Raw genomic sequence first — 17,003 nt, forward strand, 5'->3', positions numbered from 1 at the left:
AAAATTAGTTCATTCAATTTAAATAAGCTCCATGTTTTAAATCAAATTGAGAGACTCAAATGTTTCAAACACCATAAATAGTATAAATTTTCAATATGTATGCATATAAATATGTATTCAAATCATTGAACAGCATGATTATTACAAAAACTTGGATGTTTGTAGCTACAATTTGCACAATTTACTGGGGGAGAGTGTAAACTACAATGTAAACTATAATCCATGCTGTGTAGCAGTGCTCTAAAATGTATTCATCAAATACAATGAATGTGCCACACTGATGAAAGGGGTTGTTGATGTTGGAGGAGTGAGGGGGGTGGGGAGTGGGGATATATGGGAAGCTCTTACATTTTTTAATGTAGCATTTTGTGTGATCTGTGTATCTTTTTAAAAAGATAATAAAATATATATAATACCATTAATTAAACTAAAAAATTATCAGTGAAAATCAGGATGGCCTAGAGAAGAAAAGAAAGTGACAGAGCTCTAAGCTAAGTTCTGAGAGAACAAAGGACATTTCTAAAATAAAATATAGACTATGGAAAGGCACAGACATTTGCAATAACACGGTGTGTTTGTAGAACTGCAAGTTCTTCAGAATTGCTAAAGGGTAAACAGAGAACATGGTAGCATGGATGTGTGTCATAGAGGGCATTTGTTAGGCTAAGAAATTTAAACATTATCCTAAGTGAGAAAGGGAACTCTTAAAGTGTTTTCAGCATAAGCCTTATGTGATGAAATCAATGTGGGATTTGGAGGGGCAGTCTGCCATTCAGACATGTGGCTCTTCAGTTGTAGAATACCTTAAAGACTTCCTCTCTGACTAGAGTATTAACCATCTAGTTTCTCCTCTTATTTTTGTCAAATGGAAAACACACCGGCAGAATGGCATTGTGGAAGAATCACACCACAGTAACAAGATTCATCCTGCTGGGCTTCACAGACCAAGCAGACAAAAAACAACTCCTCTTTGTCATCTTCCTGCTGATCTACTCCATGACTGCGGTGGGAAACCTAGGTATGATAGACCTGATCCGCACCAGCTCTGCCCTCCACACCCCCATGTACTTCCTCCTGAGTGCACTCTCCTTCATTGACATCTGCAATTCCTCTGTGTTCACTCCCCGGCTCCTGGTCAGCTTCCTCTCCATTGACCAGTCCATCTCCTTTGGAGGCTGTGTGGTCCAGATGGCCCTCATGTGTATCCATGGTACTGCTGAATGTATTCTCCTGGCCATCATGGCCTATGACCGATATGTGGCCATCTGCCACCCTCTCCTCTACCACACCATCATGTCCAAACACTTCTGTGTCCAACTGGTGGTGGCTACCTATGCTGGAAGTATGTTCAATTCAGCTGTACAGACAGGGAATGCCTTCAGTTTGCCCTTCTGTGGCCCCAACATCATTGATCACTACTTCTGTGACATCCCCCCTGTGCTCCAGCTGGCCTGCTCAGACATCACCATGGCCAATGTTATTGTGCTTTTCTTTTCTGCCTTAGTCACTGTCCCCACAGTCTCAGTAATCTTGATCTCTTATGCCTACATCCTGGTCACAATCTGCAGGATGAGGTCTCTAGAGGCCCAACGCAAGGCCTTCTCAACCTGTGCCTCCCACCTCACTGCTCTCTTCCTCTTCTATGGATCTGTGTTCCTTGTGTATGTCCAACCCAGCCCTGAAAGTACCTCAGCTTATAAGAAGATCCTGTCTGTGTTCTACACTATCATGATCCCCATGTTGAACCCCCTGGTCTACAGCCTAAGAAATAAAGATGTCAAGGCAGCAGTACAAGTCAGGGTTCTCCACCTAATAAGAAAAGGAATTTGTTTGAAAGCTTTCTGATAGCTTACAAAATAGAAGAGAAGCCTATAGAGCCCAGCTGGGGCAAGAATCAAGAGAAGCAAGGTGTAGCTAAGACACTGAGACAAGAATGGTCTATGTAGGCTTCCACTACTAGGGGCATCACCTTTGGACATTTTTCTTCACTAGAACTATCACCAATGTGTCTGAACATTCACCTCTGTTATGCTGCTGGACAATGCCGCCCTTACATTATCCACCACACCACAATGTACTGCATCCAAGCATATGTAATATCTATCCAATCAATCCTACACCTCTTCATCACTCTCTCTAGTTCAAGTCCTGTATGCCACCTGTTTGATAGCATGGATATCTTACAACCACTGATGCAACAAAGATATCATACATCTAATACTACCCTACACCCAAACTTCTAATTTACAGAGCTTTGGGAAAAGGAATTAAGCCATCCTTTTCCTTCAAAAGTGACTGTTGAATTCTACCTTCTTTGGACTTGGTATTTCCCCAAAATATAAAGAAACATTGAATTCTGAACAGTGAAAATTATGTATCTCAAAAAGAGCAGCCCTCCCTACAAGGTTCTATAGGGCATATTGCCCTTCTAAACACATGACACTGAAGAAATGGTCCATGTCATGTTTGAGTAGAGGAAAGATACAGTATGCACTTGACTTCAATGGATACAATCAAGTCCCCAGTGCAGAAATCTCTACTATAATTAGCTAAGGAGCATATTGTGATTGTTCTAGTTTGCTTAAGTTGCTCAATCAGATACCATAAAATGAGTTGGCATTAACAGTAGGAATTTATTTACAAGCTTACAGTTTCAAGGCTGAGAAAAATGTCCAAATCAAAGCATCATCAAGCAATGCTTTATCCCTGAAGACCAGATGCCAATGAACCTGAACTCCTCTGTCACATAGCAAGGCACATAATAGTGTTTCTTGGTCTCACACTTCTTGCCCAGGTTCCATTGCTTACAGCTTCTTGCTTCCATGACTTTCTCCCTCTTTGTCTGAATTTCATTCTTTATAAAGGACTTCAATGAGAAGATTAAGACACACCTTAATGAGGTAGGTCACATCTTAACAAGATCCTACCCACCAAAAGATCCTATTTTCAGTGGGTCCACACCCAAAGAAATGGGTTAACTTTAAAATATACTTTTCTAGGGTACATACACTTCAAACCATTACAGTGGTGAACAGCAATGATGAGCTACTATTTGTACATAAAAGGCCAGTGTATGTACAATAAAAAGCTAAAAGTCCACATAACTTTTTCAATCAAAATCAAATTGCCTTTTTCTTTAGACAAAACATTTTTTATAGTAACAGAAGTCAATCTTACTAATTTAAGGGGAACAAAAGAAGAATGAATTTATTGTGAAATCCTGTCAACTAAGGTTCCATTATCTTTTTTTTTTTTTTTTTAATGGTACCAGGGATTGAACCTAGGGCCTCGTGTATAGGAGCAGGTGCTCAAACACTGGGCTACACCCACTTCCTACATACCTTTTTGAGATCCAAATGAAATAGGGTCGAATCCCATTCCATGTTTGATAGAACCCCCACAGGCTTCCCAGTCTCTCTGGGGAGTCTGAAGTAGCAGGGGTAAGGGTGTTTTATGTACCTACCTCTAGCTATGAGCTTCTAAATCTACAGAATTATTTCAGTTTACAAATTACCAATGAAAAAGAAATGGCATAGGGTTAGGAAAGGGAAAAACCAAAGCTAAGAGTAGTAGGTCCTGGTAAGGAATCAAAAGAGATTTAAGCAGGATGGGCTGAGCCACCACAGCTGGGCTTGGGCCTAATGAATAAGATAAAGAAGCAAGTGCATCTCTAACAAACCAAACCTCCAAACTCATGTGTATAAGCTCTTCATTCCTTATAACCAGCAAAGTGAGAATACATTTTCTTAGAAAATCAAATCATCCTTGGGTGGACCTGTTAATCAATGCTTCAGGGTAATATTGAAATCATATTCAGTCATGTCCTGGCTTTCTTTAGAGGTATGAGATCATTTTCTTTAACATACTAAAATTTTTAAAAGCCAACTCAAACCATTTCCTTAACCCATCACCACCTAAAACTCCACCCCAGATTCATGAGTTTAAGGACTTCAGTCTTTTCATTAAAGCAAGCCATAATAGCATCCTTTTCTTTGAATAAGTTCCTTTAGGCCCAAGGAGACATAGTGGGTCAAGGAGCAGAGAAGTGGTGCTGAACCCCACCTTCATCATCTGGGTAAACTCAGACTCTTCTTCCTAATCTCACCAACTCCTGCAGACAGACTACTTCACAAAGAGAATTAAACAGGCTTCCCAGAAATAGATGTGTGAAGGGTCTAAGAGAAAGGGAGGGGATAAATAGCAGAAGACTGTGTGAAAGAGCAGCTGATGAAGTGGTAAATTGCCTGGAGAGACAAACAACTCCTTTGACCCCATACACAATGATCACTCCAGATGGAGCTCAGTACGCTCCTCCTCTCTCCCTTCACCTAAAACCATCTGACACTGAATGTGATAAGCAAGATGCTCTCAAGAGCATTTGCTCTCCACCCTCCCAAACTCCCAGGGATAAGCTTCCCTGGCACCTAGGGATTATTACAAGTACCAACTAGCAATGCAACTGAAAAAAGACCTTGACCAAAATGGGGAAGTAGTAAAAGACAGATGAGTATATATGGCTAAGAGACTTCAAAGTGAGTCGAGGTCATTCAGAGATTATGATTTTGCATGTCTCAGCAAAATCTCATTGACTGTCACAGAAAATATTGCCTCAAATAGTGGGGCTCCTGAGGACTCTGGAGACATCCAGACTCTATAGGCAGGGCTGACAGTTCAGGAGTTTGGAGCCTTGTCCTACTTTGGAATTTATGCCCCCAGGGTGATGGAGTTGGATTTAGTTGTGGTTTCTCTATACATGACTCCTCTGCCCTTTCTATTTGAACTTATAGTTAGAACTAGCTTTGATAAGATAAAATCCAAGAGACTTAAATCTCTGGGCTTTCCACATGCCATTTGGGCCCTGAATCTCAATAGGGCTGCAATACCTACTCTACAGTTTTTTGGACTCACCAGGACAACTAACAAGGAGATGGTGATGGACAACAACCATCCCAAGAAATAGAGTCTGCAACTGAAAGCAAGATGGTCCCATCCATGTGCCCTATAGGATCTAAGCCCCCTCTCAATTAGAGGCAGAAGGGGTATCACCACCCAAGAATCCTCAGGATTAGGAAATGTGTGATGGCTAGAGTAGACGTACTGTTATTCTCAATAGACATACTGTTATTCTAGCAATGGAAGAACTGTTATCATTGATGTGGAGGCAGTGGCCACTGGAGGCTCTGAGGGGAGGAAGAGGGAAAAGAAGGTGTGATACGGAGGCATTTTGGAGACATTGGAATTGTCCTGAATGACATTGCAGTGATGGATACAGGCCATTATATAGCTTGTCATAACTTACAAAATTGTGTGGGAGAGGTTGAACTATAATGTAAACTATAATCAATCTTAGTGGCAATGCTCCAGTATGTGTTCATCAATGTAACAAATGAACCAGACTAATGAAGGATGGTGTTAATGTGGGAAAATGTGGGAAGGATAGGGAGTAGGGTATATGGGAATTCCCTATATTTTTAATGTAACATTTATGTAATCTAAGTATCTTTTAAGAAAAAAATTCAAAAGTATATTTTTTAAAAAGAGCATTTGAGTTAAAATTTTGGGGTTTTTCTCTTTCACTATTTGATTTTTTTAAAGATACATAGATCACACAAAATGTTAGATCAAAAACTATAAGAGGTTCCCATATACACCACTCTCCATACCCCTCACTCCTCCCACATCAACAAATTCTTTCATTAGTGTGGTACATACATTCATTGCATTTGATGAATACATTTTGGAGCACTGATACACAGTATGGATTATAGTTTACATATCCATTCCATTTTGTGGGTTATGGCAGGATATATAATGGCCTGCATCTGTCCCTGCAATATCATTCAGGACAACTCCAAGTCCCCAAAATGCCCCCATATCAAACCTCTTTTTCCCTCTCCCTGCCTTCAGCAACTCCTGTGGCCACTGTCTCCTCATCAGTGATATAATTTCTTCCATTACTAGAGTCACAATAATTCTATAATAGAATACCAGTAAATCCACTCTAATCCATATTTTATTCCTCCTTCCTGAGGACCTTGGGATGACAATGTCCACTCCACCTCTAAATTGAGATGGGGCTTAGATCTCACATGGTTGATGGATGCAATTCTCCTGCTTGCAGTTGTAGACTCTCTCAGTTTCCTGGTGTGGTGGTTGACCATCCTCACCTCCCTGTTAGCTGGTCTGGGTAAGTCCAACAAACTGAAGAGTAGGAGTGCAACTCTACTGAGGCTCAGGGCCCAGCTGGCACATGGTCAGTCCAGAAATCCAAGTCTTCTGAGCATACACCAACCCCAGTGCCAACCACAGGTTTAGTAAAAGGGACAGAAGAAGCATGTGTAGAAAAGTCACATCTGAGTCCAACTCCATCACACTCAGGAGCACAAATTCCAAAGTAGGGCCCACTGGCAAGGCACTGAAGTCCAGAGCCATCTGCCATGACCATAGGACCTGGATGTCTCTGTAGCCCTCAGGAGCACCACTACCTGGGATTGCATGTACTTTGGCTGTCCCTGAGATCCTGCTCAGACATGCATAAGAGTGACCCCTCTGATGACCTCCCAACTCATTTTGAAGTCTCTTAGCCATATAAACTCATTTGTCTTTACGATTTCCCCTTTTTATTCAAGGTCTTTTTCTAGTTGCATCACCAGCTGGTGCTTGTTAGTAATCCCTCAGTGCCAGGGAGGCTCATCCCCAGGAGTCATGTCCCACACTGGGGGGAGGAAGGTAATGCATTTATATGCTGAGTTTGGCTTACAGAGTGGCCACATTTGAGCAACACTGAGACTCTCAGGACGTAACTCTTAGGCACCCTACAGCACTACCTAGTTGAAATTTCAAGCACACAGGCTCATAAGTCATCAGTATCAAGGATCCATCATTGAACCATCCTTCTTCATTGGTCTTTGCCCTTACACTTGGGGGATTGTTGCTGTTCCATTGGGGAATGCAACAGAGCTCCCCAGGATGGGAACTCAGTATTCCCTCAGTTGTCATGTGAAACATGACCCACAATGTCAATACCCAATAAACATCTGAACATATCTATATGCCCTATATGCATGCCCTCAAAAATTCCCTCCTACCTACACGTCTCCCATCAATGACACCCACACCAATGCTCCTCCCCTGCCTTAGTTGAACCCCTCTGTGATCCGAAACTTCTTCAAAAATTAAGCCTAATGTATTGCCAAATTCAAATAGGAAACTGAAATAGTAATGCTAAGTTTAAACTGTATTTTAAGACCACCCAAAGGACACCCAATACCTACAGATACAGAATTTTCTATTGGGTGAAAGTAGGGCCAAAGGGAAAGGGAAAGGGTAGGTCCAGCTGCAGGTGCTAGACAGGAATACCAGTTGGTATTCATGATCAGGCAACAAAAGGACTGACATACAACAGACCATAGTCCTGGTAAATGCTTGATGTTGAATGAATGATTATTGTTGCCAATGACTTTCTGTCTCTAGAGTAAAATTAGTTAACCTTGCTGGGTCCCTGGTCTATACCTTTGTTCAAGATAGATGTATTACCTAAAATGTCATGTTTATTAATAAAAGGGAGAGTAATCCACCCTGAATCCACTGAATGTTAATCTTGTTCTCAATGGTCGCAAACACATTTAAACTAATTCTAAAAGTCCTTGATGGAGGGACATTATAGCAGAGTGTGGAATCACCCCTGGCATTGGGATCTTTAGTGGAAAAATCAAGCTCTCCAGTGGCTGACAGCAGTCATTCACCAACAGGATGTCTCTCTAGGCATCACTTACAGGGCTGCCATTATTAACTCCCAACTCTCTCCTGAAGTAACCAGATGTAGGTCAATACCTCCTGGCTCATGTGTGAACTAAGGAGCATAGGATGGAAAGAACCAAACATATATGAGGCAGGCATTCCCTCAAAGATAGACGCCCAAAACAATCTCAGAACATCTCCAGCTGGACCTGGCTAGAGGCAACTAGTATCACAGGGAGAGACAGATACCCTCCAGAAGATTCCTGGACCCTGCTGGGTTGTGGTCACAATCCTCCCCCTCAGATCAGTGTACTGGGCACTGATTTCCTCTTCTAGAAAGTCAAAGACCCAGTTATCAACCCCACTCTCACTAGGACCTCAAAGAAACTGGCCGCCAGGTACAAGAAATTGATCTAGATGGCTCACAAGCAGAAAGTATGTGGGTAAGCTCTGTGAAGATGTATTTGCTCAATGAAGGGGTCACCAGTCAACCTCAGAGCACAGTCCTCTACTCTAAGATGCTTATGAAGTTTGATGGATGGCCCCCCCGTTTTGAGAGGCTGAGTTTTCAGATCCAGCCCTCCATAGTCATTTTTACCCAGAAAGCTCTATGCCCACAAATCTGCAAAGTGCTACAAAATATTTCTGAGATATAACCTCAGAGTCTGAACAGTGTGGCTTCTCTCAGGTGTTTGTATTTCATCAAACAGCATAGTTTGCTGTTTTACTCATTTGTGCTTCGTTTCTCAAAATTGCAATTCTTTACAAAAATGACTCAAGCCACTCTACTTACACTTAAAGTACTACTAAACAAATTTGTGAGCAAGACTAGAGGGTTCTCTAATTGTGCCCTAGGAAGACCTTTGCAGGAAGGAAGACCAGAGAAAGACTCTGGAATCTGTGGAGTGGACTAGGATCCTGAGAGGTTTTTCAGGAGCCTCCCATTCTGATATCTCTGCCTTCATGACTCTTCTTCTGACTTCACAAGTCACCCTCAGATGTTCAGCCCAAACGTGCATCCTTGCCCTTGCAGCCCCAGCATGGAAGTTCCCCATGTGGATCTGCTTGAGAAACCCATTCTCCACCTCTTAGAGTCTCTTTCTCAACCAAAAATTTTCACTCAGTGTGACTATCACACCCCATGATTAAATTCAACTCACATATTAGCTAAATGCTCTGCCAGTTCACTGATGGCCCAGTGATGGGTGGAAAGCTGCTCACAAGTGGGAAAATGGTAAAAGAATCCATTTCAAGGATACAATCAAGCTGCTTTCTTATTGTCTCTCCAGAGCAGAAATCACTGCTCAAGTTGTTTCTATATTTACAAGAGCTAGACGGTATCTCCATTTTATTATAACAATCACATGTTAGAAGGCTCTTGCTAGTAGTTTTTGTTTGTTTGTTTGTTCTTTCTAAAAACACAATTTCTCAGCCTCAGATTTCTTTAATCCAATGTGTGCTTCATGAAAACATATTATTTTCCATTTATGTTTCTTCCTGAGGTTCTATCCTCTATGCTAAATTAAGGTCAGATTAGGAGGTTCCAGCAAGATTAAGGCCTTGGAAAAGTAGTGAAGTGTGGGAAAAAGAGTTTCACCTGTTCTATTGCAGATGTTGCCTTATTATAGATGTTGCAGTTGTTTCCTGCTGTTGTAAATGATGCTGCAGTTCAAATAGCAAACAGCTGCTTGGTAGTTTCCAATAAATACGAGATGGAAGCTAGGATCAAGGCTCTCAATTCCAGAAGCTAAGTAGTCCCCTGGTCCCATCTTTATCTCCTCTCTTGTGTATCTCTCTCTATCCCTTTATTTCTGTAAGTTCTGCATTTCCTTCCCTTCAAGCCAAGCTATTGTGAGCTGATTGCAGCAACTGACACCCAGCGTGGGGCATAAAGGGAAGGGTCGCAGCAATAAAGCTTAATTAATGGCCTGTTATTTGCAGGGTATTTTCAAATGTGTGCATGTGAAACGTGTGTGTTGACTTGTTTCCAGGGCACTTTTTCCTGCTTTTTCAGAAAATTGCCATAGTTCATCTGGCCCTTCTGCCAATGGTAGGGCAATGTCAGAAACTATGCCTGCCATAGGTGTGATCCTCTGAGGGATGCTGAAGGTGGAAGCATAAGGCACAAACTATCCATATTCCCATTTTTAAGATGACAGAACTGAGGTACAGAAGGGTAAAGTAATTCCCTGAGATTACATAATTAACAAGCAGCCGAGCCAGGATTCAACCTCAGCCTCTGGAACCCCCAGGACTCACCATTATACTATATTATTCACATTAATTTAAGAAGTATTTTATTGACTTCTAAGATAGAGTCTCCAAGAATGGCTGCCGTAAATTCCTTCCTTCTCTGAATGCACACATCACTCTTCCCATTATGATAGGGAGTCAATTTGCCCTCCCCTTGAATCTGGACTAGGCTGGTGACTGGAGTTGCCAGATTCAGCAAATAAAAACACAGGATACTCAGTTAAATTTTAAGTGCAGATAAACAATGAATAAATTTTAGTATAAATATGTCCCATGCAATATTTGGGATATTCCTATACTAAAAATTTATTCATATACTTTTTCTGGCAACCCTAGTTTTGACTTGTTTTGAACACAGAATATAGCAGACATGACAATGTGCCAGTTCCGAGCCTAGCCTTCAGGAGGACTGGTAGCTTCTACTTCTACCATCTTGGGAGCTTACCCTGAGACCACCATGCTGTGAAGCAGCCCCAGGTTGCCATGTAGAAAGGCCATGTGGAGAAGCACTGAGCACCAGACTTTGAGTAATGCCTTCTTGATGTTTTAGGACAGCCCGCCATCTGCATGCAGCTGAGTGAGTGATCTCAGTCTATACCAAGCCCAGCAGAAGAACCACCCAGCCAAAGTCCTGCCCAAATACCTGCAGCACAGAACTGTGAGAAATAATAAATTGTTATAGTTTTAAGACAGTAACTTTTGGGGAGGTTTCTGATTTGGCAAGAGATAAGGAAAATAACCCCTCATGGAACCATCCCTTTTAGAGTCAGCTATTTGTGAAGTCCTCTGTAGTGGCTCCATCAAGCTTGGTTTTCGTGTTTGTGCAATGTTATCCTTTTCTCCCCTTTGGAAGGAAATACAGCCCTGAGGTTCAGAGCATGGAATCTGAACCAGCCAAACCTAGAACTGAAACTCAGTTCCATCACATAAAGCTGTATGACCTTGGTCTCTTTATCTGTCAATTATGTCAATATGTCAATATGTCAATATTAGTAACCTTATAAGGTGGTTGTGATGACTAAAAGAGATTTAATGTCTACAATCTCTTAGACCAGTGCAGGCATTTAATTAGTGCCCAGCACATATTAGCTGTTTTATTAGTCACCTTTATACTGAATAGTTTCTCTAACCATTATTTTATTAGCTTTTATTAGTTTTTCTCTCTTATTATTTCTATCCAGTGAAGAAAGTTCAGTGAAACCCCAAGTATTATGACAAGGCTGGCAGGGTCCACTCATAAAGAACCATACTTCTCCATGGGACAGTCTTCTGGGCCTGGAGAAATGCAGAGAGGCATCTGCCTTCTAAGTGCCTCATCCTGACTTGCTACTCCCTCATTACCTAGTCCCCAAGGCCTGGCAGTCATGGAGAAACAGCATGCATCTAAATACAGGCCAGACATATTGCATAATTAAACTTCTTTGCTGGCCACTCAACAATGCTCTTCAAATTCCTTATTTCTCTTTCACCATGAACTAGAAATGCTGAGATGAAAAGTGAAGGTTGACACATAAGAAATAAGATGAAACAGAAATCTCATGGGTCATGGAATCAGACAAGTCTGAGCTCTAAATCTAATATTTATTGAGCATATGTACCAGGCATTCTGTGAAACACATTGTAGAGACTATTGCATTTAACTCTACCATCAATTCTATGAGGGGATTATGCCTTTATCACATGTATAGAAACTAAGGGTCTAAGAAATTAACTCATCTAAAGTCATGTACAATTTGTAATTGATAGAGCCAGGTCCATTTGATTCCAAATTCTATGTTCTACTACATTCCCTAAAAGCGCTTAGATTTTTTCTGAAATTATGCAACAATTCACATTTCTACTGCCTCTCCATATCTAAAAAACTGTTCTCTCATTTTCCTCCAGGGCTCAGCTTCTATTAATCCCATAGAGCCTTGACTCCTACTTTCCCCAGAGCACCAGGAGGGCAATTTAGAGCTAAGGGGAAACACAGAGATGGAAAGGAAGGGGCAGAAAGAATTAGGAAGTGAAAGTGTCCCTGGTACAGCTGCCTTGAACTTACCCTTCTTGCACCAAAGACAGCCCCAACTCTCAAAGTCAGTTACTTCTCCCCCAACCTCTTCCTGGACCCCATGTTTATGCCAGCATGGAGTCTTCTCTGTGAGTCACAGCAAGTAATGAGGCTACTTCATCTGCCAAGGTAAGTCCAGGCTGGTTTTAAAAGTGGACAAGCAGTGATTTATTAAAGGTAAACTCAACATTAGAAGTGAAGTTGCTTAAATTGACCAACTTCAGCTTCTCTCCCCCAAATCAGAGAAGGACCCACTGTCCCAGAACCTCAATTTTAACTCATGCAAAAGGAAGTGGTTGGAAAAGATGATCTACGTAAGATATGGGCACCGCTAGGAAATCAACCACTTCCTCTGTGATGTACCTCCTGACCTGAGCCTGGCCTGCACAGACATCCATGTGCACCAGGCCATCCTCTGTGTTGTGGGCATCCTCGTGTTGACCGTTCCCTTCATCCTCATTTTTGTTTCCTATGTGTTCATCACCTCCACCCTCCTATGCATCGGTTCTGCTGAGGACACCAGTGGACCTTCTCCACCTGCTTCTCCTACCTCATCACGGTCCTGCTATAGTAAGGTTATTATGCACTTGTCTACTTGAGTACACTGTCCAGCTCCACACTTCATGAGGATCGCCAATTTGCCCTCGTTTACACTTTGATTACGCCCTTACTCAACCCCTAATTTACACTCTTAGGAACAAAGATGCCAAAGGTGACCTGAAAAAGGCCATCAGTACCAAAGGATAAGCTGAAACTCTCAGTAGTCTTAGGAGGACTTGAGGTAGGTGCCTGATAGTGAAACTTGTACATAAAAATGCTGGCCTCAACATTTCTTTCCCCACAATTCGTACTTTCATTAATTCTCTGTTCCTAATAAGCTTAGTTGCTACAATCCACAGTCATTGTTTCTAATGTTGTCTGAACAGTGAAAAGGGGTTCTGTAGGCTGCTTAGCCCCATGTTCAGTAGTTGACATTTCCTCTAAAGCAACTTCATTATCTTTGATGGTTCCTCCCCAGGAGCTATGGTATTAATTCTTTGAACAATGCCCCTGGCGAAGAACATACATAAAGATATTTCACTTAACCTAAAATGCTTTATTTGCCATCAAAGTGTGACAAATTCCTGGTCAATGTACATGTCCCTGTCATTAAACGCATCTCCTGTGTCCCCTTGTGGTAGTCTAACATGTGCTCCCACAGTCTACCCTGGAATGTGAAGCAGGTCAGGTAAGAAGGCAAAAAGTGTGACCTCTGAGTTTATTTGCTCTAGGAATTGATATACATTGAGAATAACAAACAGCTTCCCAACACTGAGGCCCCTACACTGTGGCCAAACAAGAGGGGGGGCATCAGGGTCATGCTCAAACTCTCTAGAGGTCACCTCACAGGAGAGTGGGTCTAGATGTCCCACCTGGGCTGGAGGTAAAACCAAAGTCTGTAGGCAAGCAGCCCTTGGGTGCTGCCAGAGCTTGGGATGCAAAGTAGTTCAAGAAATATTTGTTGGAACATATTTAATTAATGCACTGTGTTTCAGAATACTTTGTGTGATGGTTTGAAGCTGTATGTATCCCAGGAGCATATGTTCTTTTTTTTCCTTTTTTTTTTTTAATTTCTAGTACAATATATTTTACCAATAGAGAAAGGAATTATTTATAACATATTTGACATTGATCTATTTAGGATGGGAAATAAACTTATAAACAAATTTCCTAAAAAGTTCCATCTGTGTAGGCTTGTTTAGAACAATTGTAGGTGTACATTTTTTTGCCAAACATAAAAATAAAACTAGGGTTTTAAAATGTACTCCATTTCTGTGAGTGTGAACCCAATGTAGGTAGGATATTTTGATGAGGTAACTTCAGTTAAAGTGTGTCCCTTCTCAATCAGAATAGGCCTTAATCCTATTACTGGTGTCCTTCATAAAAGAATGAAATTCAGATAGAGATAGAGAGAAATCCAGAAAACCAAGAAAATGAAAAAAACGTAACTGGGAAGAGAAGGGAGAGACCAGCAGATGCCACCACATGCCTTGCCATGTGACAGAGGAGCCAACGATTGCCAGCAGCAGGTCTTCAGGAAGAAAATATCACCTTGATAATGCCTTGATTTGGATATTTTCCTGACCTCAAAACTGTGGGGGAATAAACTCTCATTGTTTAACCTGAGCCATTTTATGACATTTGCTTTGAGCTTCTTAGAAATCTAAAACACATTGCCTCTGTCTTCAGGCCATTTCAGTGTGGAGCCTGTTAGATTGGCAAGGAGAAATGGCCAAACCATGCAGAGTGAACAAGTACTAAACAATTTCATGGATTTTCTGCCTACTACCAGATATATTAGAAACAAATGAGAATTTTGTCATGGTAATTTGAGATTTAAGGGACTACATGGGGAAGGAGAGGATGACCAGTTTGAAAAGTATCCTCAGGCATCCCATCCATATATATATTTTTTTAATTTCTCTCCCCTTTCCCTCCCCCACAGTTGTCTGTTCTCTGTGTCTATTTGCTGAGTGTTCTTCTTTGTCCACTTCTGTTGTTGTCAGCAGCACGGGAATCTGTGTTTCTTTTTTTGTTGTGTCATCTTGTTGTGTCAGCTCTCCATGTGTGTGGTGCCATTCCTGGGCAGGCTGAACTTTCTTTCTCGCTGGGTGGCTCTCCTTACGGGGCACACTCACTGCACATGGGCCAGCTCCACACGGGTCAAGGAGGCCTGGGGTTTGAACCGTGGCCCTCCCATGTGGTAGATGGATGCCCTAACCACTGGGCCAAGTCTGCTTCCCCCATTCATATATTTTAAATAGATATCTTTGATCTCCATGTTTGCCAAACTAACTGAATTCTCAAGAGAAGCTGTATATATCTGAACTTTTATTTTTTTAGTTACTAAATTAATAAAGCCTTGGCTAAATTAGAAGTAACTCCCCTACCATGCTATGTTTACTTTGGGTTCTTTAAAACTATGCAGAGAAGCATAAACTTCCAAACTTCAAGGGACTTAGTGACCAGATAAAAATGTTGGTTTTTTTTTAACTTCTTATTTTTCACTTGAACAATATTTCATAATTTTCTGGTATTACCTCATTGATTGCTGCCTTCTAACTGTGAAGTAATTATTTTTCCTACATCCCAGCAAACCTGGATACCTATTATGGGGGCAAGCAGACACAAAATATTTTGGCAATAACTCAGTGTCTCCTTTAAAGAGAGGAGGTGTTTTGTTCCATGTTATAAGCACATCTGGGCAAGATATAATTGGTAGTAATGATTCCTAGTCATAAACCCATTGTCTCATATGGAACATTTTTAGTAAGATGTTCTCTATCCAGATTTCTCAAGCATTGCATTTGCTACAAATAATATTCTGACAAATGTGCATGCTGATTTGACGTGATATATTCTGAAGAAAAAAGAAAAAAAAGAAAATAACAATTTCTTTCCATATTTTTCCCAAAAAAGTAAAGTGAAAAAATAAAACATGTAGGAATGTATGGTGAGAATCAGTCTTTGGGCATATAAAGAGGAATTTAATCAAAGATTAAAATTAAATTTAGCCAATAAGTTAAATCAAGTACTTAAATTTTAAAAATCTTTGGGTGGATGAGTACTATTGTTTGGGTACTCATATGGAAGGAGACACACCTGCATGCAGGTTTGAAGCCAGTTTGGAGCATAGATTTAGCCTGTACATAAATTTAAAATTTTGAGGATTTACTAATTTATATACAGCATTAACTATGTCAGAAAGGATGAATGTATTCTACCATGTAGTTTCCAAAATAACAAATTTCAGTCCGCCAAACTTTAGAGGATCTACAATGACCCCAACTCCTACTCTTTATCAATTTAAATTATTATGAATCAAGACAAATTAATCTACTAGAAAATCAGGAATGAATTGCCTCTTTTTTGAAGAAGTATTGAAAGGAGGACATTCCTCAAACCCCAGCTTTCAAATGCCACCTTGAAGTCAGGATTGATTTTTTTGTCCCTTGAACTCCTTGAGCACATTATTTATGACTGAGAGGTGATCTGCTGAGGCAGGAGGCATGCCACAATCACCTCAGCACCCATTCTTCACATTCCTCAATGCCTTGCACACAATATGGACTTGATAAATGTTGGCTGAATGTTAAATGGAGTAAAAAATCAGACCGAATCAGAATGACCACATAAGTAATTTTTCCCAGATATTTCAAGCATGCCCTTTCAAGTAAACTGAAGCTTATCTATCAAAAACAATAGTTTTGAAAACACTTCAAAATTCACTGTAAGTGCCTGGATGGCACACATGAGGAAAATGGAGACCGGAGGCAGTTTGGTCCTTACACACCTACCTCCCAGCAACCCCTGTGAGGTGTGTGAATCAGCCAAAAACTTGGTCCTACTGAAGTGGCAGGGTAGGGTAGATTCTGTTTATTTTTTGCCTTACTGAATTTTTAGAAACCAGCTTATAAAATATAAAATAATGACAGTGTAGGAAAGAAGTATATAATCTAAACTACAGTAAGGTAATTGAACTGGATCCATAAAAATGCACCGAACATCTCCAAGACATTTTGAAATAATGTATTCCTCCTAGAATTTATAGACTAATACATGCACACTATGGAAAACTTTAGAAAATAAAATAAATAAAAATAAATCCACTGAGCAGTAAATAGTGGTACTAAGCAGGTGTGGTAGAAGGTATTGAAGGTAATAGGGAAAAAGAGGAAAAGAGGGATCAAGTTTAGAAAGTGGAGAGCAACTGAAGTGCTAAATGGGATGACTGGGATGGGCCACACTGAGAAGGTGACACCTGAGTAAAACCTTGAAAGAGATGATGGAACATATCAAGCAGATTTCTGGCAAATATTCCAGGGAAGAGGAAACAGCCAGAGAAAGGCCCTAAGGAGGGAGTTGTTTGTCATCATGTGAAAGGGAGCCCTCCTAGTGAGGCTGGAGCAGTGCATGTGTT

At 40.9% G+C, this 17,003-nt stretch overlaps 1 protein-coding gene across 1 annotated transcript; it reads left to right on the plus strand.

The window, feature by feature from the left end:
- The first annotated feature begins 885 nt into the window (after nt 1–885).
- On the plus strand, nt 886–12,790 carry LOC101433252 (olfactory receptor 5J3-like). The gene is made up of 4 exons (XM_023592440.2): nt 886–1,453; nt 1,526–1,794; nt 12,051–12,172; nt 12,739–12,790. Exons 1-4 carry the CDS (start codon nt 886–888, stop codon nt 12,788–12,790), a joined length of 1,011 nt encoding a protein of 336 aa, XP_023448208.2.
- Nucleotides 12,791–17,003: the final 4,213 nt, after the last annotated feature.

Source organism: Dasypus novemcinctus, chromosome 10 (assembly GCF_030445035.2).
Source record: "Dasypus novemcinctus isolate mDasNov1 chromosome 10, mDasNov1.1.hap2, whole genome shotgun sequence".
Lineage (NCBI taxonomy): Eukaryota > Metazoa > Chordata > Mammalia > Cingulata > Dasypodidae > Dasypus > Dasypus novemcinctus.

Excerpts from the sequence above, each read along its gene's own strand:
- LOC101433252 (XM_023592440.2), top strand. The coding sequence starts at position 886 with ATGGCATTGTGGAAGAATCACACCACAGTAACAAGATTCATCCTGCTG. Across the intron at positions 1,454-1,525 it reads CCCTGTGCTCCAGCTGGCCT|TAATCTTGATCTCTTATGCC; the intron begins GCTCAGACATCA and ends CCACAGTCTCAG. Across the intron at positions 1,795-12,050 it reads ATGTCAAGGCAGCAGTACAA|ACAGCCCCAACTCTCAAAGT; the intron begins GTCAGGGTTCTC and ends CTTGCACCAAAG.